Raw genomic sequence first — 24,889 nt, 5'->3', positions numbered from 1 at the left:
CTTACGAATGGACATTCAAATCGTCCCACAGTGCACAGTTCTGGTTTGTTAAAGCATCTACATGTAGAAGCTTTAATGAGAGTTTGATCAACTGCAAAACATTTCTCATGGAGCCTGTCTGTACTTTTGGGTGGGGGGAGTAATCACTATAGAATGTTGGGCAAACACTACCTCACCTCTGGAAGACTCGGAGTTGTGGTTACGCGCATGTAGACCAGAGTTCTGACCTCTTATCACAGGTGGGGAGGATCAACAGGCAACAGCCTCGTGCAATATGCATCTTGGCTGTATCGCCTCCCCTATTATAGTTTGATTGGCCTACTTCTGCACACCGATGTGTTACGCGTAAGTTAAAGCAGCATAGAGACGATAGAGTACTGAAGTGTGCCGCGTATTCTGTTCCACGTGCACAGCTTTAAAGTGTGTGAAGACATCCGTGCGCGCGAACCAGAGTGAACCAGAACAATGACAGCTAACATCACACTTTGGTACTTTATTGGTATGCCTGTAGATATTTAAATTAGTTTGACCCGCTACGTCATATAAGGCAATCTGACAATCTATATGCTGGCTGGTGTCAGACTCTAAACATAGAGCTAGAAATTAGGGCCCGCTATTTTGAGTCTGTGTTCAGAATAACACATCCCAAGGTTACCGTGTAGGTCTTTTGTGTGCCCGGTAAAGAAGAGTATGTGCCCAAGTTTGTCACTAGGCAAGAAGCGTTTTGTATGAAGAAAAAAGACTGCATTAGCCTGCAAAAGTCATTTTGGTACTGGACAGTCATCTGCAAAAGTCAGTTTTGAACAGAACTCGTAAAAAATAGAGCTGTTTTAAAGATAAGGATTACCATTTTTTGGGGTCAATAGTTAGCTTGAGTAACTCCAGCTTAACAAGCTCATCAGGAATTCACATGTAAATATTCCTGATCAGCTTATTAGCTGGAGTTACTCAAGCTAGGTCAATGTCACGTCCCCTTCCAACATGTCCAAAGTGAATAACATTTGTATTGTTAAAAAAAATAGCAATTTAGAAAAGAAATCTATTTTTCAGGATGAAAATCGGGGAATGCAACTTTAAACTGGTCCACTTGTGTGCTTTTAATGCCGTGCCCATGTTTTTATGGTTACTCTGAGTAAAGTAAATCATGTGTGAATGTACTTTGAACTTACAACTTATTCCCTGCAATTGTATTTGGTTTCAAGGTCTCGTGCTTGTGGTTTTGGGAATTGAATGTTGTTTACTTCCTGGTTTATCGTCATGTGACTCCAGCTTATATCACATGATGTAGTCGTTTGTCATGCAATCATGTTTATCATGTTCGCACTGCCTCAATCACTCCATCTTGCAACTGCCGTTTTGTTTAACATTTGTTGTATTTTTTCTCTTCTGAAATGTACGTATGGGTAAATGTGCCTGCTAATGTTTGTCTAAAATTTTGTTGTCTTTTTGTCATGCTTATTTTTTTTTGTAAAGAAGGATTAATACAGTACATTGTACCTGATAGCTTTTTCCCTATGTTTTTCTCTGTCGTTGTTTTACTAGATAAAAACATGTATCTTGCTTTGATTTTCCCAAGAAAATTTGCTGTGAAAGTTCGAAAAAGTGAAAGTTTGCTGTCACATTATTGTTGGAGTCAAAACTGGTTCTTTGATATTTGTTTGTGAACTGCGAAGACTAAATGAAGTTTTAGTCCCAATTTAAACATGTTGGAATGACTTTGAAACTTATTTACACTTGGTTTGTTTGTATTTTACAGATTAGTCGTTAGGTTCTTCACAGATGTCTTGAGTTTTATACGGCTTACGCTGCACTGAATAAGAAAAACCCTGTCTCGAAGTGTGTGCGTGTCAACGTCAGCCACATGCACCAAAATGACCACCGTTTATCAAGAAATTGACGAGAGTTTGAAAACTCCAGCGAGACCTGAAAGCGAGACGACATCAAGCGTGCAGATTGACTACCCGGCCCCTGCTAAAACATTGTTCGGCATTCAGCGAGATCGTCTGGGCGTGGTGCTGTGTATATTGGTCTTAGAGCTGTGCGAGCGGCTGACCTACTTCAGCATTGCTGGAAACCTGGTGCTCTACTGCACCAATGAGCTGAAATTCACGAGTGCCGACGCGACCACCGTTACATTCATCTTCACAGGGACGTCTTATTTTGTGCCGGTCGTCGGTGGGTGGATTGCTGACTCCGTATCAGGGAAATACAATGCTATCTTTGGAGCAGGCCTCATTTATTGCATAGGTATCAGTTTCAACTTCATTTTTCCCCATGTTTGTTGTGGTTTCAAATGACAATGTGAGCTAATGCATGAGGCTGTGCATTTTCAAATAATTTAGTATTCGATTTTCCAACTTGGACTTGATCGAATATTATTTGAATAATTGAATTCAAAATGACTGATCCAGTTAAACATGCGAAAGCCTAAACTGGCTGCCGATATGGAATTTATATGTACCAGTATGCACGTATACTTTCACCGTACAATAGTATAAAGAACACGTAGCGTAATGACAAATTGAAAGAAGAAATTTGAGCTGATATTCCTTCTACGCTCTAACTCAAAACATGTGTGAAAGTAGCATTCAACAAAAGTGAGGCATTTGACATACATGTACATGTATGCAGCCACATTGTTGCGAAGGACGATTTTTAAAGGTTACATAACACTATTTTGAATGAAACTACATGTACACAGACATGGTCATGTTGGCGGGTGAAATCTTTGAAAATAAATTAGTTTGGAAGACTGTATCTTCATGCAACTTTCAGGATTTATTTCCCCTATAATGATCCATCAGTATGTGCTGAAAGTCATTGTGATATATCTCAATGTTCATTACTTTTCGTTGAAATTGGAAAAATAGGCCTGGCTACGTGCAATTTTGAAAATTGTAACACTGGCGTGCGCAATATCTATCAATCTTTTCAAGCCTCAAACAATATTAATGAGGTTCCTATCCATTGCGGGCTTGAGCCCCCCCCCCCCCCCCCGAGGTTTTTAATTTTTTTGGTCATTTTTTTTGTGTGCTACGATTTGACTTGGGGGAGGGTGTAAATGGCGCCACCAACGTCAAACTTGTCCGTCCCCAAATTTTTTGTCAAAAAACCCCAATTTTTTTTTCTTTTCATCAAATTTCAAAAAAAAAAAAAAGTGAAACAAAATTGTGAACCTCCCCCCCCCAAGCCAAATCCTGGGTTCGCCACTGTATAAGCATCCTGCTAAATCATGGCACCTGGTCATGCTGGTGTGCTGACATTTCAAGAAAAGTGGTATTTTTGTATCAATTTTCAATGCTGGTCGGCTGATCAGCATTTTGTTTGCAATCGATTACACACGCATGAACGGGTACAGCCTGACCTTGCAATCCCCAGACGTCTATAAATTTCTCCATTCCAAGTTAAGTGGGGTCAGGGAACCAGACTACAAGAACATGCATTTTATCAATATCACTGAACCATGATGATCTAATTTTGATTCTGAGAAATTATTCAAAACTTCTTGTCAATCTCTTTGACCATTAATAAATGATAGATAAGATTGAAAAAGTATATTTAAAAGGGTATAAGCTCTTTAAAGCTCTGTCACGGACATTGCATTTTCTTTCATAACGCTGGAATTGTCCAACTGCAAATAATTCAAATTGTGTAAAGCAATTCCATAGCTATTAGTTACCGTATGGAGACTTTCATTCAAAGTCTGATTCAATGTACACATGGAGGCCTATGTGTTCAATGTGCATTGTACACATGTATATTTCGTATTGTTAGAAAAACAGCAATTTGAAAAATTAATTTTGGTGTCTTTTCTCTATTTCTTTGATCAAGGCACAACTCTGTTGCCCATCATCTCCATAGATTTTACCCAGTATGGCCCCCACCTAGGGCTGACTGAGGGCCAACAGCGAGGCTTCTTCCTCTTCAGTCTAGCCGTCATTGCCATCGGTACAGGCGGCATCAAATCCAACGTGGGCCCGTTCGGAGCTCAACAGTTGGATGATCTTGGAGAGGGTCCGGTCAAGTCTTTCTTCAATTGGTGAGATTGTGACGTGGAAGTTTACCGTTTTGATGGATGCATTTAATGCCACTAACTGGATGCTTCACCCTAGCCTTTGTCAAGGCGCTCGACAATAGTGTCCAATGGTTGGATGCTAACAATTTATAGTAGCAGTTATATTTAACTGACATACAGATCCTTGTCATCATTTGATTGGTGGAACTCACATCACATGACATTCATTATTACTCCCATTCACGCCAGGGCTCAAAAAGTCCCCTCCGCCCACGGTGAATGGGATTTACATGTACTATTCAAAAGTTAGGATCATCCTTGTGCCATGGCGCGGTATTTGTGTGCAAATGCATGCTGGTGTGCGTGTTGCGCATTGGGCGTACTGTTCAAGAGTCAGTAGCTACAGAGTTGGGTTCAAACATTTCCTGAAGGGGTGGTTTTATTTGGAGAGAGAAATACACTGCCCACCAATTTGCATTTAAATAGAAGTTCATTTTAACTGTTAATCAAATGACAAATAGGCTATGTAGTTATATTTGATGTAGTTATTTATGAACAAAACCATATCGTTTCCTGCAGAGATTTTAGTGTTACAGCTGCTACGGTATTACACTTTGCAATTTGGTTTTTACTGTGTTCAGTAATTGTCAATTTTTGACTTTTTCATGTGAAGGTTCTACTGGTTCATCAACGTGGGTTCGGCTGTCTCCTTCTCTGCCGTGGTCTACGTACAGCAGGAGATCGGATTCGATGTGGGATATGCCATCCCAGCAGCCTCCATCGTCGTGGCGATCATCATGCTTCTGATTGGCCGAAAGTGGTACCGCATGAGGCCACCTGAAGGTCAGCAAACTTTAGTAATTTTCTTTAAGTTGAATTTTCTTTATAACAAAGACATTGACTGGAGTGGGTTTGAACAAGTGTACAGGCAAGACGTTGTTGTGGTTTGATACATGATAAGTCGCTGCCATGAGAGGGCGTTACCACCAGCAACAACATCTAGGGAAGCTTGTAAAAATCCCCCCTCCCGAAAAAAGAGGGGAAACGAGTGCACATGCACTACTTCTGCACGCAATTCCCACCCGTACTACCATGACTACATGCCACAAAACAGCTGCCCAGTGAAGTTGCACAAAAGTCTTGCTGCATCTTGTACATGTGTATGCTGCGCACTGCATGGAAGAAATTTAAGAATTTGGTTTGGACTACGAAAGGTTTTGAATGTGCACTGCATGTATTAGGCGTAACAGGTGGACGCGCATTACACATCTACAAGATTACCAAGATGACATTTCTGGCGGTTTGTGGGCGATACCGGTTTGTCGTGATAACGCCCTCCAGCGGTGGGGGTTGTCGCGGCGGTGGTTTATTGCATATACTACAACAACAACGTCATCTAGCTTCTTCTTTTATATAGTACCAACAGTGGTGTAGGCTTAGCTCTCAAGTTTGGTATTGAGCAGCCATTCCTTTGTGGGAACATCAACATCAGCCAAACCTTGGGCTCCACTGGGTGGCTGCTGGAGAGAGCACTCACAGATGATGTCGTTCGCCATCTGTTCTTCTGCTCCGCATTTGCATGCCGGGCTTGATGTAAAGCCCCATCTGTCATATTGGAATTGGAACGTCCCACTCCAGTTAGCAGGTGGTTTAGGTTCACCCATGAGCGTCGGGGGAGGTCTGAGCCAGGAGAGCACTCTGATGGCATGGAGGTGCAGCTCCTCAGGGGTGATGATGACAGGTGCCACTGCTGCCACCATTACTTTTTTGGGGATCTTGGTTGGTTCATCTCCTAAATACTCAGCGTGGGAATTTATACAGGAGACCAGAAGCATTGGGGTAAATCCCGTCTCTTAGTGATAAGTGTTACTTGGTTCTTTTACGTGCATTAGGCTTACAACACACAGGACCTCCGGCTTAACGTCCCATCCGAAGGATGAAGCAATAATGGTTAAGTGCCTTGCTCAAGGGTACAAGTGTCCACCCGGCGGGCTCGAACCCATGCCACTGTTGCCTCTGAAACACCAGAGCACATGATTCCGGTGTTCTTATCTGCTAGGCCATGACACTCCACAGTCCATTTGGCAGTCCATTGGATGTTGTTGTCTTGGTGCGTGCCTGTGGGAGGCTGGGAGCACTGACTGTGCCTCCGGTGTGAATGGATGCCTTGATCTGAGGCGAGATTGTCCAGCTTCTTCAATGATGACCTGATGGAGTAGGTGGTCTTGATTGAGCGCACGGCAAGGCAATGCCATAATGTGGGCTTTCCCTCTCAGGGTAGTGACATTCCTGCTAGGACAGGGAGCTTTTCCACTGGGCTTGGTTGCAGGCAGCCAGTGATGACACAGCGCGTGTTGTTTAGGCTCTCATCTACCAAGTGCGTGTGAGCACTCCTAGACCATACAGGTGCACGATAGTCAGTGGGATCGTAGTCCAGGGCCAGGATGGAAACTACATTGTGTAGAGATGCTGGCTCCCCATTCTTTGCCTGTGAGGCAGCGTATTGTAGTGCTCAATGTGCTGTGACCTTGTCGTGCAGGCCTGCCAGATATTGGCTCTACCAACTGAGCTATCCAGCCATATGTTGGCGGTCTACCAATTGGTCCATGTTTGATATTTCTAAAAAACTGTACTAGTATTTGTCCAAGATTTCCCAATTAGTTTTGTTTTTTATCTTTCAAGGGAGCGTATTCACAACTGTCGCCAAAATCATCTGGGAGGCTCTATCAAGAATCAGGAAGCCTAACGCCAGGAAAAACCAGATGACATCCTGGCTGGATCGCGCCAAGCAGAGCTTCGGTGGTCACTTCCCAGACGTCAAAGTGGACGAAGTCAGGTCCTTGGGAAGAATTATACCAGTTTTTATCGTCATCATCTTTTATTCGACTGTGTACTTCCAGGTGAGTATAGTCTTAGTTCAAGTCTGGAATTTTTTTTTTTTTTAATTCCACTGATGCAGCCAGTCCCAATCCTAGACTGGTTCATGCTCCCATTATATGGGGACTGGTGGCTAGGTCACATTTAAAGCCAATGATTGGATCTCTTGAGCGCGTGGGCAATATGATTTTTATTATTTTTGAAAATGATGCTTACAGCTAGTGCTTTAGCCGAACCGCCGAACCGAACTACATTTGTAAAAATAGCCAAACTGGGCCATCTGAACCGAACCGGAACTGAACCTGAACCAAACCAAAATGGTTGGTTTGTAAGTGTAACCATGTCGAGTTTCAGTACTTACTTTTACCCGACTGGTTCCTTACTCCAGCATTCATTTCATAACTTCTTAACTTCGTGTTTGTGTCGATTCACATGTGAGCAGCCATTGCGATCATGCTTTTTGCCTAGCGCCCTCTCGCGGCCAACTAATTTTTTTTTACAGCGCGCGCCGCCTAGAATTTTGCTCAACTATGCAAAGGGCGTAGCGAGCAGGCGAGTTTAACATTCCACGCACTTTGTTCAAATTTATAGTTTTCTTGTACTTAAGGCTAGCTGCGAAATAACTTTGATTTCGATCCAACACCTTGTTGCGTTCAAACCATCATTTTGCGAGCTCTTACACTCTCCACTTTTATCTGCAAATTTTGAGTGAGGCTCCCTGATAGCAGTAAAATATTTTCGTCTATTTTAACTGCTGATCTTCGATTTTGACATCGAACACGGAGAAGGCATGAACGTAGACCATCCCAAGTGATGAGTAAATCCCTTGTCTGATATTTCACTTTTTATGCCTAAAACCTTTTTATGCCTGAATCTTTTTATGCCATCATTTATGCAACATTCTGGTCTTTTGTATGCTTTGTTTATTGCCAGAAATTAAGGCCGTCAAAGCGGACATGGCTGGAAATTTGTCTTGTGATCACGACGGATTAGTAACTTTAGAAATAAATCTGTTGTCGTGATTTGCAAGTATTTTTGAGAATCAGTTTTTTCCCTAATGATTCTCTATTTAATTCCTGCATGAGTGGCATGGCAAAAAGGATTTTCTGTTGACTATATTTTATACTTTGAACATTTCGTGTAAACACCGTCAATTTATTTAAACACAATTTCCTACTATTTTAATATTTTTTTGGCAATTCCGGAAAACAATGTTATCAGGTACTTTATTTTTGTGAATCTCCATTTTCCTTTTGAAACAAAAACAAATTGGTAACTTCTGAGCAACACGAGTATGCAAACTTTAACTTAAATTTTAGTGTTGCTATAATATTTATGTTCACATTTATCATTTGAAATAGACTTTCCCATTTTCCCAAAACTATCGGTTTTCTTTAAAGTGCTATGATCATTCGGGAATTTGTTATTAGGGCATGGTATATATTCTTACTTCATTATTTTATAACATAACTTGGTGAATAATTCATTTCTATTTTCGGATTTAAAATTGCACTACATGTATATAAAATATTCATATTCTTGCATAATTGCCATTTAAATAATTCTTCTGTTTGGGCAACAGTCATTTTATGCCACAGTTTGTTCCTTTACTGATGCATTTATAAAAAGTGTTGTGATTTACAAATAAGGAAAACAGTTTTTCCCAAATTACTTTGAATTAAATATCGTTAATAATGTATTTTGATCTGGAAGTTATTCCCATAATTCATTAGTCATTTTTTGTTTTGATGCATTTCAGATACTATCCTTGGAGTGACAGTTCACTAGCCTATTTTCCCTTTTTGACTGTCGTTTTATATACCCAACGAAGTTCCGTTCTACATACCCAAAGTTCCTACTATAATTCTTTTTGTAAATACCTGATCATTTGTATATATATATTGTCTCGTATTTGTCTTGTAAATAAAATATTTTGATATTATTGTCGAAGAACAGAAAATTTCGCTCCGCCAAGTTATTTTTATAAGTGGAACCACTCGGTTGTAGGAGAGTGAACCATAGTAAACCAATTTATTTAGCTCTTCCCGGTTACATAAGTTCAGCAAGTATTTGTTGATAGCGCTAGGAATGCTAATGCTTGCAGTGATAGAGCAGAATTAAAATGCAAGGCTGAATTTACTATGTTGACAAGTCACTGCATTCATCTGCAGTATTTGTAATGTTTTAGCCAGGCATATAATTGAATATCAGGCCAATACGATTTGAAAACATGGCATACAGCTATATGAAATTACCAGAGCGCTAACTCATGTACAAATTGATGCCTGCTGTGTACACACACCTATGGAGAACTAGAAATGTTGTACGTATTTTGTACGTCTATTTGCATATCTGCGTTTGTATTCCATAGCGGTGCGTCATCAAAGCCGACACAGTGTAACGTGTGTGTGTCCCTCAGCTTCAGATGCTGTTAGGTTGTTTGCACACTTAATTTCAAAATTCAAAATTTCAATTGAATTACCAAACTGACTTATTTTCAATTATTGTATTTCATCGTGTCATTGTGTTGAATTGTTTCCAGATGTCAACGACCTATTTGCTGCAAGGCGAACGCATGCGGCTGGTCTACAGCGGTTTCACTATCCCAGTGGCTGCTCTCAACCTCTTTGATGTCGCCATTATTCTTGTCATGATTCCCGTCGTGGATCGTATCTTCTACCCATTCATGGCAAGAATTGGATACCCTCTCACCAAACTGAAGCGAATAGGTAAGACCATCTCTCCTCATTCAATTAAAAGACTGTTTTGAGCACTTTTGTTGCTTCAAACCAAACAGATGCAAAAATGATCTACTCTACCCAAGTTGTGCTCGCTTTTTTCCACAAGTTTGCTAAAGAGCACGAGAGAGCAACTTTGCAAACAGGTCATCATTTAACAGTAGGGCATAGGAATTGTTAATAAAAATAATATTAGCACTTTACAATTACTTTACAAGCACTTTACAATTATTATTACCCCTGTTCAAAGGGCAAACACTCCTGAAACTTTCTCAACTCCCTGGAGAGTATACACGGCCGCTAGGCGTTGAAGTCGCCGAGTAGCAGCACTTTGTCAGTCGGGGGGATACGTTGTTGAGTAGAGGGAAGGGCGCCATAGAACAGAGCCTTCTCGTCGGATGAAACAAGGGTTTGTGCGTATGCGCTGAGCAAGGTGACGAAACGGCCTTCCACGGCGTCATCAGGCACTGGCTGGCGCTGAGTGGCGATTCAGGTAATGACCAAAACAGCGGAGTGCGGATGGCAAAATTAACACCGTGGATGTGTGGGGAGCTGGCTGGGCAGCCCTTTTTAAAGAACGTGTAGCCTTCGCCGACTTCTGCACGCAAGCCTTCGTCAGAGAACCTGGTTTTGCTGAGGGCAGCGATGTCAATATTGACTCAGTCCAGTGGCAACCAAAGCGATGCGACGCTTGGGTCGCCTGTTGTCGGGTTTTCGAGGATGTGTGTGAACGTTTCAGTGGGTACCAAGAATGGTCATATGTTGTGTCCTTGGGCAATGTTCAGAGCCTCTATCTTGATATCTTTATCCTAATTTCCATTTGTATTTCAACCACATGATGAGACACTCCGACGAATGGGGCATTCCGCCCAGACGCATGCAAACAGTTCATCCGATGGCAAGGAGAATCCAAGACAACTAGCTGTCACAGCGTTGCAGTGCCTTGCTGAGAGCTCTGGTTATTCGGAGGTCGCCAACACGTAGGCACCACATGGGTTGTGGATCAGAGTTTACCTTCTCCTAGGCAGATTGCCGAACAAGGCTTACGAGTTCTACCTACCCGGGTTTGGAATCAGAGTTGTCCTTCTCCCAGATGGACTACCAACCATGGCTATTAAACAAGCCCCATCTACCCAGAGCACCTGGTTATGGTGCCAAGAACAGGCTTTCACCCTCTGTCATTCAGTCAAAACGGGGTTGGCACAAGAATCCAGACAGTAGGATTTGGTTAGGAGAGGCTGATGTTGAGACGCCATGCTAAAGGATCGCATATTTCAGTGGGAATGGAGCTGCTCGTTTCTCCATACCACCCCAGCACGTCTTAAACCCAGCACGTCCTAATCCTTTAGACCACTAGGCCACGGCACTCCACTTATATTATTATTATTGTTAATTGTTTCATACACATCTCTCTGGTTTTGTTTTTGTTTTCCATGTTTGTAACCTTGCAGGTATCGGCATGGTACTAGCGGTCTTTTCCATGATCTTGGCAGCCGGAGTCGAGTTTGGCCGGAAAGCAAACATCAACGAATATGGCTACTTCCCGCAGAAACTTGCTGGCGAGGTCTTCAATGCGTCAGACTTGTCCGTCTTTGCACAGGTTCCTCAGTACACGTTTATAGGAGCCAGTGAGGTTTTCACAAGCATTACAGGTACAAATAAAGTAGGGGTCGAACAACCAGTGTTTAAGTCAAGTACATTGATTTTTCACAATGGACATTTAAATAATTGTACTTAGTGCAGGAATTTATTAAGCTATGGAAAGTTATGGAAAAAGTCTGAATTTTGTTATTTTACAAGGATTCATGAAGAATTAATATTCCAAGAAAAAAAATAATGAAAACATCATGGAATCCTGAACAACTCGTACATGATGAAGCGTAATATTTGGCTATGGCAGTCTTCCAGTTTGTGCACAGAATTGTGCACTTTGTGATAAAAGCATGAAACTTCGCATGTCAGGTCTTCTTGCGATCATATTTTTTTCAGATATGGAGGCATTTCATATCTGACCCTAGTGACCTGTCAGAGGTCAATGACCTTTTGAAAACACCACTTTCCTATGACCCGGTCTACGTCATACTTGTAGGTCTTCATTAATGAAAATGATGACCAATATGGAAACATTTTGTGACCTCTGGTTATTTATAAGATTTACTCTTGAAACCCCAACTTTTGAAGACCCAGGTCTAGCTGCCAATTGCTCATGCTGTGAAACGAATTTTCATATGTAGGGCATTTCATATCTGACCTCTGCATGGTGACCTGCAAGAGGTCAATGCACTTTGTATATACCCTAATTGCCGCTATTTATCATTTTTACCCTTCCAAATGCCACTTTGTCATGACCCGTAATAGTGCAAAAGAAGTGTATTTTAACTATTATTCTACAGCATGTCATGATGAATTCAGACCCCAAAGACAATTTTGTTATGACCTCTGATCTCCATTTTTCTTATTTAAGGGCAGACGCAGGCGCAATATTAGCCTTTAGTTAAGTCCCACGCGCTTACCCGGACACGTGACGCACCCCGGATGCTGACACGTAAAAAGACTAGGACGAGCGGCGTAGCCGCGAGGGCCTTTACCATCTCGTGGAGAACGCTTATGTTTTTCTTTACATTTGTCTACCGATTTGGTAGACATGCATAATGCATTACCCGTTGTGAATTGACCAATGAATATGCAGAATTACTAACGTAAATCATGCAGCCGTCGTCTGGCGCCAGACAGCCATGGCGCGCGTACTGTTGCTGGTAACCGCAAATCGCTGTTAGATGATTGGTTTATATTGCTTGATTTATATTACGTGAATAAATGAATAAGTGATTAGTTCCACGAGATAGTAAAGGCCCTCGTGGCTTTGCCACTCGTGCTAGTCGTTTTACGTGCCAGCATCCAGGGTGCGTTACGTGTCCGGATGGTCCGGGTATAGGCGCGTGGGACTTGACTAAAGGCTAGCGCAATATAAGAGGCACATTGGACAAGCATCACACTCTAACAGTGACCAATGGGTGTGGAAAAAAGGTTAAAAGTGTGGTTAGCCAAGTCCATCTGGAAACAAAAGTGAATAGTGCTTGACATGTACATATTCCATTGCAAAAAAGTCCCACTGACTTTGATTCCGGTTGCATCATGTTGTGTCTGCCAATTAAACAAAAAGGGAAATGGAGTTCAAAGGTCACCCAAAAATTATTTTTTGGGGTCTGAATTCATAACGTGACTGTAGAATAATAGGTGCAATACCTTTCTTTTACACTACTGAGGCGTAGATCACCAACAAATGCTGTTTTGATGAATGCCAGCACTACAGAGTTGGGTTCAAACAATTTGTGAAGGGGTGTTTTGGAAGAGAGAAATAGCCATACTTTTTTACCAATTTTGTATTGAAATAGAACATAATTTTAACTGTATTTAGATTTCAATAATTTTTAAATATTAAAACCAACAGAATCTGCTGAGGTGTACGTCATAAAACAATTGTTGAATGCTTTACCTCGTGATGTAAAAAGATTTGAAATCATTTAAAATTTATTTTAAAATAAATCAAATGACAAGGATCTATATGTCAGTTATATATGTCAGTTATATAAAACAAATAGTGAGTGGCTTTTAATTGTGAAATGGGAGGAATATTTTATCGCTCGGTAAAATCTGGACTTTTGCAGTTCACTCGGCTTCGCCTCATGAATAGGGAAAAGTTCAGATTTTACCTTGCCATAATATTCCTGCCGTTCAACTCTGAGCTACTCAATATTTGTATCATTCATTTATCTACCTTTCGGTCAAAAAGTCAAAAAGTCAAAATTATAAATTTCCAATGAATTTGTTGAACAATTTTACTTCATTTTTTTTTTGAAGCACCCCTCTACCTATGTTTATGGTATTTGCCTCTCATGAGTGCTACCAAAAATCTCCTTATATGGAGATTTGCGGTGCAGAATGCGGCAGTGCCAGTTGTAGTGTGAAATACGGACTCATTGATAGTATTGTGCATGCGTTATAAGTGAAGATTGTGAAACTTTCAACCAATGAAAGGGTAAAAGGGACCACATTTCAAAAAAGTCAGTTTCATATGACGCCGAAAAAGTGTTTAAAACCAGCCAGCCGATGTTTTATCAACTGTTTAAAACCACCCACGTACGTGACTGGCTCTCAACTAATAGGAATGGGTAAACTGTCTTAAGTATTTATTATTCTATATTTAAATCTGTCTATTATTATTATTGTTGTGTTTTTATTGTTGCAAATGTTGTTGTCTTTACAGGCCTAGAGTTTGCGTACTCACAATCACCCAAAGCAATGCAAGGAGTGGTCATGGGGCTTTTCTTGCTAACATCAGGCCTAGGTAGCTACATCGGGTCACTACTGGTCACCATCGTCAATGCTATTACCTCAAGTAAGTTAGATAACATGAAGACAAATATTTGTGATTGCATACATGTAGGCCTACGGTACTAGCCACGCTATTTGTAAATAGTATTTCAACCGCTGACTCTGTTTGAATCCCGCCGCGCCGTAATAGCCGTGTACTAACCCTTTTCAATTGTACAAATCAGCAGAAAGCGCCCTTTCATCCTTGATTAGAAATACCTGACGTTTTTTTGAAATTTGCATAGTGAAATTTATGAATGAATACCTCCCAGTAGAGGATGTCTCATCCGGGAATTCCACCCAATGAATATAAGTTCCGAACTATATCCAGCAAAAATGGTCAAAATTGGCCTTCAAATAAAAGAATTACAAGTTACGTAAGTTGGTAATTAATAATAAAACACAGAGAATGCAATATTATCTCATTTTTCACCAAAACCACCAAAATAGCTTGATACTGGACAAGCCGATGCTTATGCATGACCTTTCAACCCTCACCTATCGACCCATACACAGAGAAATAGCTGGGGTGCCCGGCCACACTAACAAAAACCGTCACAAATTTTGCCTCTGCTGACAATTTCTTCGGGCCAGTGATGACGTCATTGAAATTTATCTCTTCCCTAAATTGTTTGATGATCAGCAACATGGATTTTTGGGGTAAAAATGTGTTTTTATTTGATTGTGGCACTAATTTGAACAACCTGGAAGTGATTCGACCATATTACTCCTCGTCGCCACGTCATACCATTGAAAAGTATATCAACAGGTATAAGCCAGCTTAACTGGTTCCCTGACCTTACAGTTCCCCGACGTCTATAAAGTGCTCTGTTTCATTTTGTGTGGGGTCAAAGAACCAGACTACGTACAGGTATAACCGAATGTTCGGTGTAGCGGTGTTCTGTATAGCGACATTCCACTGTAATCCTATATGATAGCACTGCCCAGCGCACACATGTGACAGTCTTTCAGTCAGTGAGTCAGTCAGTGAGAATGGTACAGAGAGGAAACAAAGCTGGTCTCGCATAAAAATCTGACTCCTATGAGAATCAGACTCATCACTCTCGCACTTCACTCTTCCAATTATCATACTTATGCATGCGCAATACTACCAACAAGTCCATACTACCAACAAGGCCAGTGTAACAACCGTGATCAGCCTTGTCTCATATTACTGTTTATTAATCTTCTTAATTATATCTTTGTAATGTTTTTATTGCTTGTTCTGTTTTTATACTATTGTGGCGCTGCTTGAACCGGGGCTCCTCTTACTCAAGTCGCCCTGGCCTCCTGACTAAACCTTTGGTAAGCCTAGACGACGGTGATCTAGGTGACCTAGGGAATGCGTCCGTTCGGAAGGCCATATGCCGCCAACACGTACAAAGTAGTCTCCTTAAGGGTGTTCACTTAAGGGAGGGACACTAACTGGCAGACTGAACAAACGATGAAGGAACAGACACTGACACCTTTATTCATCAGACAACAACGACAATCAAGTTCTTTTCATTCTCTATTGGGTTCAATTAGAATGTAAGAGTTAATCAACAATAATTACTGGATGAAACGGCACCTGCGTCAAGGGTGGACTATTTGCAGCGCTCCCCCACGCTCTTTTGCGACTTCCTATCAGGCAACCCCAAGTTACTGGCGGCAGGACTCCCGAGGCCCCAGTGGATACAGCCCACGAGGTAGCAACACACAGACCATGAATTCAGATCCCCGGTGTGTCTCCGGCTACTAACCTCCTGTCCTCGCCCAGTCGTCAGCACGTTAGTGCAGCAACACGACAACGCACACACACGTTTGTTCTCCACGAGACGCCGCAATTCACGTCCGTACTCAACAACGCGCTGTGATCAACTCATGCTTTAGAACGTGCGAACGGACCCAACTACAGAGGGCGCTGCGCAAGCTCGCTGCTGCTCGCGCTATAAATAATAACTCGCTGCAAGCACACCGTTGCGCCACACAGCCTCACCCTCAAGTTCAGGCCATCCTCGGTCTTCAAAACTGATATAACTAAAAGCAAAGGATGTGCTTGCTCCTAGCATGAAACAATAATTGTCAAAATAATGTTCACTTAAGGCAATAAACTTAAGGTGAAGGTGAAACTTAAGGTAAGTTAGGGTAAGGTCTGGTCACTTAAGGTAATAAACTTTAGGTAAGGTGAAACTTTGACACAACTCTAGTCACTTAAGGTAATGAACTTGAGGTAAACAGTTGCAGGAATACTTAAGTAAACATCTACTTCGCTGGCAATTTCAGTTCACTATTTGACTCTCAAAATGATTTAAATAAGGTCTCACAAACATCCATATACCTTATACAATGAAAATCTGTTTTACACGCAAAAGGTTCTCATGTTAATAAACACAACTCTGACTTAAGAGTCTTAAAATACAAAAAGGGTTTCAGTAACTTTAAACTTTAAGTAACTCTAAACAACAGTTTAGTCAAGCAACAACTACATGTATAAATAAATCACGCCCTTAAGGTCATGAAAACAAAACTTAATTTGCAGTTCTTAAAGTTCTTAATCAATATGAAACTTAAGATGACTTTGCAGATACGTAGCTACTGAAGAACAAAACCGGCAGTGAAGTTGACCTCTTAGGTTCTCTCAGTGATTTCTTAAGAAACTTTGACACCGTTCTGGAAACTTGATGTGGTGTGCACCTCCTTGACACGCCGGACCTTTCCAGCCATCATTATCTCCAAGTTGGGGGTGCTGACAGGTACTGGACGCTGTGACCCACGTTCATCTCCATGGATTTTGAACACTCTGGCTGAGGCTGGCTTGGGAGATGAGGTACCCTGCGCAACACCAGTCGCAGGATAATTGATGTGGTGCTTCAGGGAACTTCCTTCAAGGACTCGCCGAAGGCTAATCTTCTGGGAAGGGGATCCGGCTGCGATATTACTCGGCTCACCATGAAGCACAACACGCACATCCTCCTCGTCCTCACTTCCACTCTCGGACTTCAGATCTTGAACCATGGACATCATTCCCTTCGGCTTTCCACCAGATCTGTGTTCCAAGGATTGCGGCTGTTGGCTAAGGCACTGATCGACCAACGACAATGAGGCCGGGGAAAGGGACAACTCAGGAGCATCCGCGGTCTCCATCCGCCCAGGAGTTAAGGGTACCGGCCATTTAAAGGCATCCTCGGTCGATGGCTCCTCTGTTCCCATTTCAGACTCTTCTGCCGCCTTCGGCTGCTTCCCCTTGGGCCTCCCATTATCCTCCGTCATTTCTGAAGCTCGGTGCTTGTCAGGGCGATCCTTTTGTCGCTCCTTGTTAGCCTGCCTACTCCCTGCATTAGCCTTTCCACGTTTGTGTTCTTCTTCCGTCTCCTGGTAGATCTTGGCCAAGTCGTCCAGAGATGAAGGGTGGTGATTATTGTAGTGCACCTTCAGATTATCCTTCCTCGTGTAGCCCCGCTCACACTTCAAGCAGAAGAATAGGATCTGCCTTGACCCATGACTACTCGCATGCTTGTCAAACCTCCTCTTATTTATGAAGGTGTCACCGCACTCTTACACTTCAGAAGTCGTACTGTGTCCCAGTCCTTGGGTCGACTCCACTCCTTTCCTTTGTCCATCCTTCACTAGATTTTTCAACTGCAAAACGAAAAATAAACACTAAGGTAAGCCTCCTTAATACTTGTACATCCCCCCTTGAATTTGTCCTGCTTACGTCACTTATGTAATTCTGATCATCTGAATCTTTGATTAACGATATCGCTGAGGTGGCCGCCGCTGGCGCAGTGGGTTCTTTCTCGCCCGCGCTGGGCTTTGCCCTGCTGCCGCAGGTGCTGTTTCAGTTCTAGCCGGTACTGAGGGTTGCACATGTCCCGCCTGTGCCTCCGGTATCAAGTTCTATTGAATTGACTCCTTACTTTCCATCAGCGCATCTGCTTCTGCTAACTCCTCTGTTTCAGGGAGATTGGCTTCCTCAAGTGACTCAACTTCAGGTGAGGCCTGTTTTTCCTGGTCACTACCTTGGCTCACTTCACTTATCTCTTGTAGCTGGGTTTCTGGATAAACTTGATTTTCTTCCTCCAGACTACTACTCCTCCTTTTGGCCCAAGGCTTCAACAGTTTTTCCTCATAGGGCTTGAGGCGGTTGCTGTGGACAACCTTCATCTTTCCCCCACTCTTCCCTTGAATCCTATAAGTCACGTCGGATAGTTTGTCCAGTATCAGGTATGGACCTTCCCACCTGCACATCAACTTTGGAGATACCCCTTTCTTTTTCGCTGGGTTAAACAACCAGCAGAACTTGCCCTCGATGAACTGTTCCTTGCAGACGTTCCTGTCGTAGTGGCGCTTCTGCCTCCTGGCACTCTTTGCAAGGCACTTATGGGCTCTGTCATGAGATCGCTGCATCCTCATCCGCATCTCTTGGGCATAGTCGAAGTCTTGCGTCTCCTCCTCTGCAGATGGTTCCTCAATTGTCAGATCGATTGGAAGGGAAACTTCCCTGCCAAGCATGACCATGTTGGGCATTTCCCCCGTTGATTCCTGTGGAGTACTACGGTACGCCGCTGTTGCAAAAGGCAACTCTCTATCCCAGTCCTTTTTGTTTCCCTGGTCCTTCATCATGATTGCTACAATGTTCACTAGTGTCCAATTAAAGCGCTCGAACATACCGTCTGATTTAGGGTTGTATGGTGTTGTCCGAGTCTTTTCTACGCCAAGGATCTTACAAACTTCGGCAAGTAGGTTCGCCTCAAAGTTCCTTCCCTGGTCGGTGTGCAACGTCCTGGGAACTCCAAACCTGCACACGAACTCCTCGACAAATCGCACCGCAACGGTGACCGCCTTTTCATCAGGGATGGGATACGCTTCAAACCATTTACTGAAGTAATCACCGACCACAAGGATGTTTCGGTTTCCACTAGTTGTTACAGGGAAGGGCCCACAGATATCCATAGCCACTCGCTCGACAGGTAACCCAACTAAATGTTGCTGTAGAGGTGACTTCCGCTTCTTGCTCGGCGACCTTCTCTTCGCACACAAGTTTCACTGCCTAATGAAGGACCTGACATCAGCACTCAAGCCTGACCAATGGAACTTAAGGCGTACCTTAGCCATGGTCCTTTTTGTACCCAGGTGACCGCTTGTCCTTCCTGCATGCATCTCCCGCAGTATCTCCTCCCGATACTCTTGTGGGACTAAAGTCTGCCAATGCACCTCCCGTCCATCGTGGGACTCCCACCGACGCTGCAAGATCCGTTGTCGGACTGTCAATTGTTCCCATTGCAGCTAGTAGTTCTTCGCAGCCATGGATTTTGGAGAAACTATCTCCCAGTCAGGGCGTGTGCCTGCCTCTTCCTTAGCCTGAATAAGCCAGTTCATCTGTTCGTCCTCGAGCTGAGCCCTTCTCCAACCTTCCTTTAAGATTTGGGGTTGCACCCCCACCACGCGTAAGTCTGCTCGAACCTCCGCGTCTTGATCCGAAGTGTCCATCACAACACTTCTTTCCACAGATTTCTCTTCATCTGCGTCACTGCTGATTTCGTCCCTTCCGCACTGTGAGCAGGGTCTGCGTGACAGGCTATCAGCATTCAGGTGTGACTTCCCAGCCCGATGGACTATCTCGAAGTCAAACTCTCCCATGATCTGCAGCCAACGCGCTGTTTGTCCTGTCGGGTCCTTGAAGTTTAGAAGCCACCTCAAGGCTCCATGGTCTGTCCTGATTGTGACTCGATGTCCATATATGTACTGTCTAAACTGCCTCAGAAAATTAACAACAGCAAGCAGTTCCCTGCGCGTAACGCAATAGTTTTGTTCTGCTTTCTTTAGAACTCTGCTGGCATAAGACACAACTCTCTCTTGGCCGTCCTTTACCTGAGACAGAACTCCTCCGTTCCCTAAAGCGCTGGCGTCAGTATCCAGGATGAATTCCAACTTAGGATCAGGATACATCAAAATCGGTGCCCTAGTAAGTCGTCCTTTAAGTTCCTGAAACGACTCCTGGCACTCCTCTGTCCACTCAAATTGCCTTGATTTTTCAGTCAGACGGTGCAGGGGACGGGTGATGTCCGAAAACCCCTGAATTAGGCTTAGCTCTTTAGAAACTGTCCTCCTGTACACCTTAACGTCGTCCAGATATACTAGAAGAATTTCCCAGTGCAGGCCACTGAGAACTCACTCCATGAGCCTCTCAAACGTTGACGGCGCGTTACACATGCCAAAGGGCATGACACGCCAGTTAAACAGCCCTCCCCTTAAAACAAACGCCGATTTCTCCTTCGCTTCGTTGTCCGGGGCTACCTGCCAGTAGCCTGAAGTCAAGTCCAGGGTTGAAAACCAGCCTGATCAGGCAAGGACGTCCAGTGAGTCGTCAATTCTTGGGATAGGGAAGGCGTCCTTCACAGTCATTGCATTTAGTTTTCTATAGTCAATGCAGAACCTTTTGGTCCCATCCTTTTTCCTGACCAATACTACATTTGAAGCCCACGGGCTGCTTGAAGGCTCAATTTTTCCTCCCTCGAGTAAGTCCTGAACTTGTCCGTATATTTCGTCCTGCTCTGCAGCAGGGAACCTTCGTGGCCTCTCACGTCTCGGCCTCACATCGCCTGTATCTATTCGAAGCTTCACCCTGTTAGTGTGCCCAATGTCGTCCTTATCCCTCGAAAAGACGTCACTATAGTCGTTCAGTAGCCCTGCTATCTGTTGATGAAACTCTTGAGTCGACCCCTTCAGTGCTTCTGTTATACAGGTCCCTTAAATATTCAGGTAGTTCCTGCAGTAAGGAACCCTGCCATGCTGCTCGCCTTCACAACGCACAGCCGCTGTCCTGGATTAAATACGCGAATTGGCAGCCTTCCTTCGTCTGGTTTCACCAGTAGTCTTGCCACTACAAGTCCTCTGCCAGAAAGTTCACCTTCATCTGCAGGTTCGAGTACTCCTATTCCCGCTACCTTAGTTGTAACCCGGCCTGGCACAAGAGCTTCGTGTCCAGGCGGCACGATGGTCGTCTCCTCAACCATCACTCGGCCGCAAAAATGTGCGCCTTGTCTGTCAAGACACTTGATCTGCTCCCAATTTACGGTGAACATCAAGTTTCTAAAATCCAGCCGCCCATCGGTCGGCATCAAGTAATCCATTCCCAGGATTCCTTCGACTTCCAGTTGTGCAAAAACAACACAAACTGCTCTCACTGACTTCCCGACCTGGACCGCTACACAGGCGCTTCCCATAGTCTTGATTAATGTTCCGTCTGCACCATACACCCCAACTCCTTCAGTGTTCAGCGTAGGTCTTCTTTCCGGTGACATATTGTAGTACGTCTACATAGAAAGTAAAGTGTTTGTAGCACCAGTGTCGATCAACATGTTCACCTTAAGTCCCCTAACCACAGCAGGTACGAAAAGTCCACTTCCCTGTCGCAGCGTCTCCCTTAAGGCTGGCACCTCAAGGGTGGGCAAGCCTCCTTGCCCGCAACTCAAGGGGGATTCCTTAAGGGTTTCCTCTCCTCGCAGTTGTCCATCACTCTCCAGCGGTACCTGGTGGGTCTTCACCTCCTGGTCTAATGATCCACTTCCACCTTAGTGGTGGCTTCCTTTGCACTTGTCTGACCCTTGACTTCTTCCAGCCGTTTCACAGGTCCCTGAGACGGCTGCATGTCGTTTCCCGACATCCTTGATCTCCTGGCCTTCGGCTTCTTGCAGTCCCGCGCAAAATGCCCTTTCCACCTGCAATTGTGGCACACGTCCTCAGTGTTTGCCTTCCTGCGTCCGAAAGGTCGTCTCGTCTCCTTGCTCCCAGTAGGAACATTCTCCCCTAGACGGGAATTTATCTGCTGGACAGCTCGATCTACGACTGCCTGATTAACCGGAACCTCTCCCGTAGCCTCCACGGTTGGCTCCGTTTCCACCATTCTTGTATACTTCTTGGTTTTATCTGCAGCTCTCTGCTCTTCCACCTTGTGGAAGCTCTCAGCAGCCAGAGATGCCTTAATTGAGTCATCCAGGGATGTTGGTTTGGCCCTGAAAATCGCTTCTCTAATCGCCCTATTTCCAACTGAATCCATGAAATGTCCTCTCGCTAATCGATCCCTTCTTTCCTCTGAGAATTCGGGAAACGCTAACGCAGAGAGCTCCCTGATACTCTGCCCTAACTCCTGTAATGTCTCTTTTTCACCCTGACGACGATGTTGAAGCTCCATTAAATGGTACTCCGCCTGTTGACCTGGGCTGAACCTCTGGTCTAACGAGCTGATTAAATCCCTGAAGGAATATTTCCTACCCTCCGGCTGGCAACCCAACACACTTAAGGCTGGTCCCTGGAGGCTTGCAGCAAGAAGCACCTTCGCTTGCCCATCGTTCCAACCATTGGCCACACGACAGGCCATAAAGTGTGCCTTGTAGTCCTTGCAAGGCACCTTACCGTTAAATCTATCCGGACAAATGTTCCGTTTCCTTAACTTGATCTCTGATTCAGCCGATGTGTTTTTCTCCTTAAAGACCGTTCCTGCAGGTCCATCTTTCTTGGTTGTCTCCAAGGTACATTCCTCTCTCACAGAGGTTGCCATCGTATTGGCTGGTGTTGCTGGCACTGTTCCAAAGGGTGACATCCTCGGTGTTAGCGAAAACAATTCTGGAGTTTTAATTCCCGGTGTCATTTCCAGTCCACGCTGTGTAGACTCCAGCAACTCCCCTTTTATCTTCTCCAGTTCGTCCTTCAGACGCTGCCTTTCCTCAATGGCCTCCTGAAGAAGTTCATCTCCTCTCTGGACATCCATTCTAAGAATGGCAAGTTCTTCCTCCATCATGTCTTTATTCAGCAGTTCCATTCCTTTTATCCTCTATCCTCAAGGTTCCTGATGTACGCTTTTATCCCACTTCTGACACCAATGTGGCGCTGCTTGAACCGGGGCTCCTCTTACTCAAGTCGCCCTGGCCTCCTGACTAAACCTTTGGTAAGCCTAGACGACGGTGATCTAGGTGACCTAGGGAATGTGTCCGTTCGGAAGGCCATATGCCGCCAACACGTACAAAGTAGTCTCCTTAAGGGTGTTCACTTAAGGGAGGGACACTAACTGGCAGACTGAACAAACGATGAAGGAACAGACACTGACACCTTTATTCATCAGACAACAACGACAATCAAGTTCTTTTAATTCTCTATTGGGTTCAATTAGAATGTAAGAGTTAATCAACAATAATTACTGGATGAAACGGCACCTACGTCAAGGATGGACTTTTCGCAGCGCTCCCCCACGCTCTTTTGCGACTTCCTATCAGGCAACCCCAAGTTACCGGCGGCAGGACTCCCGAGGCCCCAATGGATAGAGCCCACGAGGTAGCAACACACAGACCATGAATTCAGATCCCCGGTGTGTCTCCAGCTACTAACCTCCTGTCCTCGCCCAGTCGTCAGCACGTCAGTGCAGCAACACGACAACGCACACACACACACGTTCATTCTCCACGAGACGCCGCAATTCACGTTCGTACTCAACGACGTGCTGTGATCAGCTCATGCTTTAGAACACGCGAACAGACCCAATTTCAGAGGGCGCTGCGCAAGCTCGCTGCTGCTCGCGCTATAAATAATAACTCGCTGCAAGCACACCGTTGCTCCACACTATCGTATGCTTGTTGTAACTGCTGGGCACCTTTGAAAAACAGTGTTCCACTGAAAGGTCTCCCCAGGATAAACAAGAAATAAATAGATATGCTACACCGGTACCCTGAGATCAGCAAAACTAACAATAATTTTGCTATTTCAATTAACTTGCTTTTAGGTGCGGGTGGGGCTTGGATCCCGAATGAAATCAACAAAGGTCACCTTGAGTACTTCTTCCTTCTACTAGCTCTGATCATGGCCATCGACTTCGGCTGTTTTCTGCTCATTGCAAGGGGCTACATCTATGTCGAGGATGCCGAGCTACAGTATGACAACCGACCCCCTGACCCTGGGGATATAGGTAAAAGATATAGCAGGGGGAAACAGGGGGGCAATCAGTCTGAAACCTCGCCCCTTTTGAGTGATTCTGGAATGATATAGAAATAAGTTGCCTTTTTGTTTCTGCCATCACCTACTGCCTTTCCCTTGGACTTTTGCCTTTCATTCACATGTGTGTTTAAATTTCTTGTATGTTATACAAATATTGAGTGGCTCAGAGTGAAATGGGAGGAATATGCTCGCAAGGTTAAATCTGGACTTTTCCATTTCACGAGGCGAAGCCGAGTGAACTGGAAATGTCCAGGCCGAGCGATAATATTCCTCCCATTTCACAATTTAAATATTTGTTTTATATAACTGACATAAAGATCCGTGTCACTTGATATATTTGAACTTTTATTTCACTAAAAAATTGGTGGAAAATGTATTTCTCTCTTGTAAACCACCCCTTCAGGAAAATGTTTGAACCCATCTCTGTAGCGCTGGCTCTTTGGAACAATAGGCGCTGCAAGGATGATCCTAACTGTTCAATAGTATTTCCCATTCCCCATGGGCGAATCAGACTTTTTGAGCCCCTGCGTGAATGGGAGCAATAACGACTGTAACGTGATGTGAGTTCCACCAATCAAATGACAAGGATCTGTATGTCAGTTATATAATAGTTACTAAGCTTGTATTATTGGGCCTATAACGCCCATCCATCAATACCCGAGACAGTTCCGCAATCTTATTGACCTATATCGCCGTTTGCGATATATACAGGGCAAGTCAACTTAAAAAAGCAAAACCCTAACCCCCAAAAATATATTTCATATTTAAAAAATATGTAACACATAACACAATGACTGGAAAGCCAATTTCGTAAGCTACTTTTAGTTGAAAAAAAAATAGTAAAATTGCTGAATCCGTTCAAAGAATATCACCATTTACATGCAGTGACCCTAAAACCTGTTTCGTCCCAAACAGG

The 24,889-nt window shown here is 43.8% G+C and overlaps 1 protein-coding gene across 1 annotated transcript; it reads left to right on the top strand.

Annotated features, from left to right (window-relative positions):
• Nucleotides 1–1,757: 1,757 nt before the first annotated feature.
• Nucleotides 1,758–24,048, top strand: LOC119731271 (solute carrier family 15 member 4-like). Its single transcript, XM_038204401.1, has 8 exons — nt 1,758–2,247; nt 3,832–4,039; nt 4,689–4,858; nt 6,698–6,915; nt 9,435–9,621; nt 11,082–11,282; nt 13,898–14,029; nt 23,762–24,048. The coding sequence occupies exons 1-8, from the start codon at nt 1,872–1,874 to the stop codon at nt 24,022–24,024; spliced, it is 1,755 nt and encodes a 584-aa protein (XP_038060329.1). The 5' UTR covers nt 1,758–1,871; the 3' UTR covers nt 24,025–24,048.
• Nucleotides 24,049–24,889: the final 841 nt, after the last annotated feature.

Source organism: Patiria miniata, unplaced genomic scaffold (genome assembly GCF_015706575.1).
Source record: "Patiria miniata isolate m_02_andy unplaced genomic scaffold, ASM1570657v1 HiC_scaffold_23, whole genome shotgun sequence".
Classification (NCBI taxonomy): Eukaryota; Metazoa; Echinodermata; class Asteroidea; order Valvatida; family Asterinidae; genus Patiria; species Patiria miniata.
Note: the sequence above shows the minus strand (reverse complement) of the source record. Positions and strands in the feature narration are given on the sequence as shown.

Bases quoted from the DNA above. Each gene is read 5' to 3' on its own strand.
- LOC119731271 (XM_038204401.1), top strand. From the start codon at position 1,872: ATGACCACCGTTTATCAAGAAATTGACGAGAGTTTGAAAACTCCAGCG. The intron at 2,248-3,831 runs GTATCAGTTTCA...TCTTTGATCAAG, and splicing joins AGGCCTCATTTATTGCATAG to GCACAACTCTGTTGCCCATC. The intron at 4,040-4,688 runs GTGAGATTGTGA...TTTCATGTGAAG, and splicing joins GTCAAGTCTTTCTTCAATTG to GTTCTACTGGTTCATCAACG.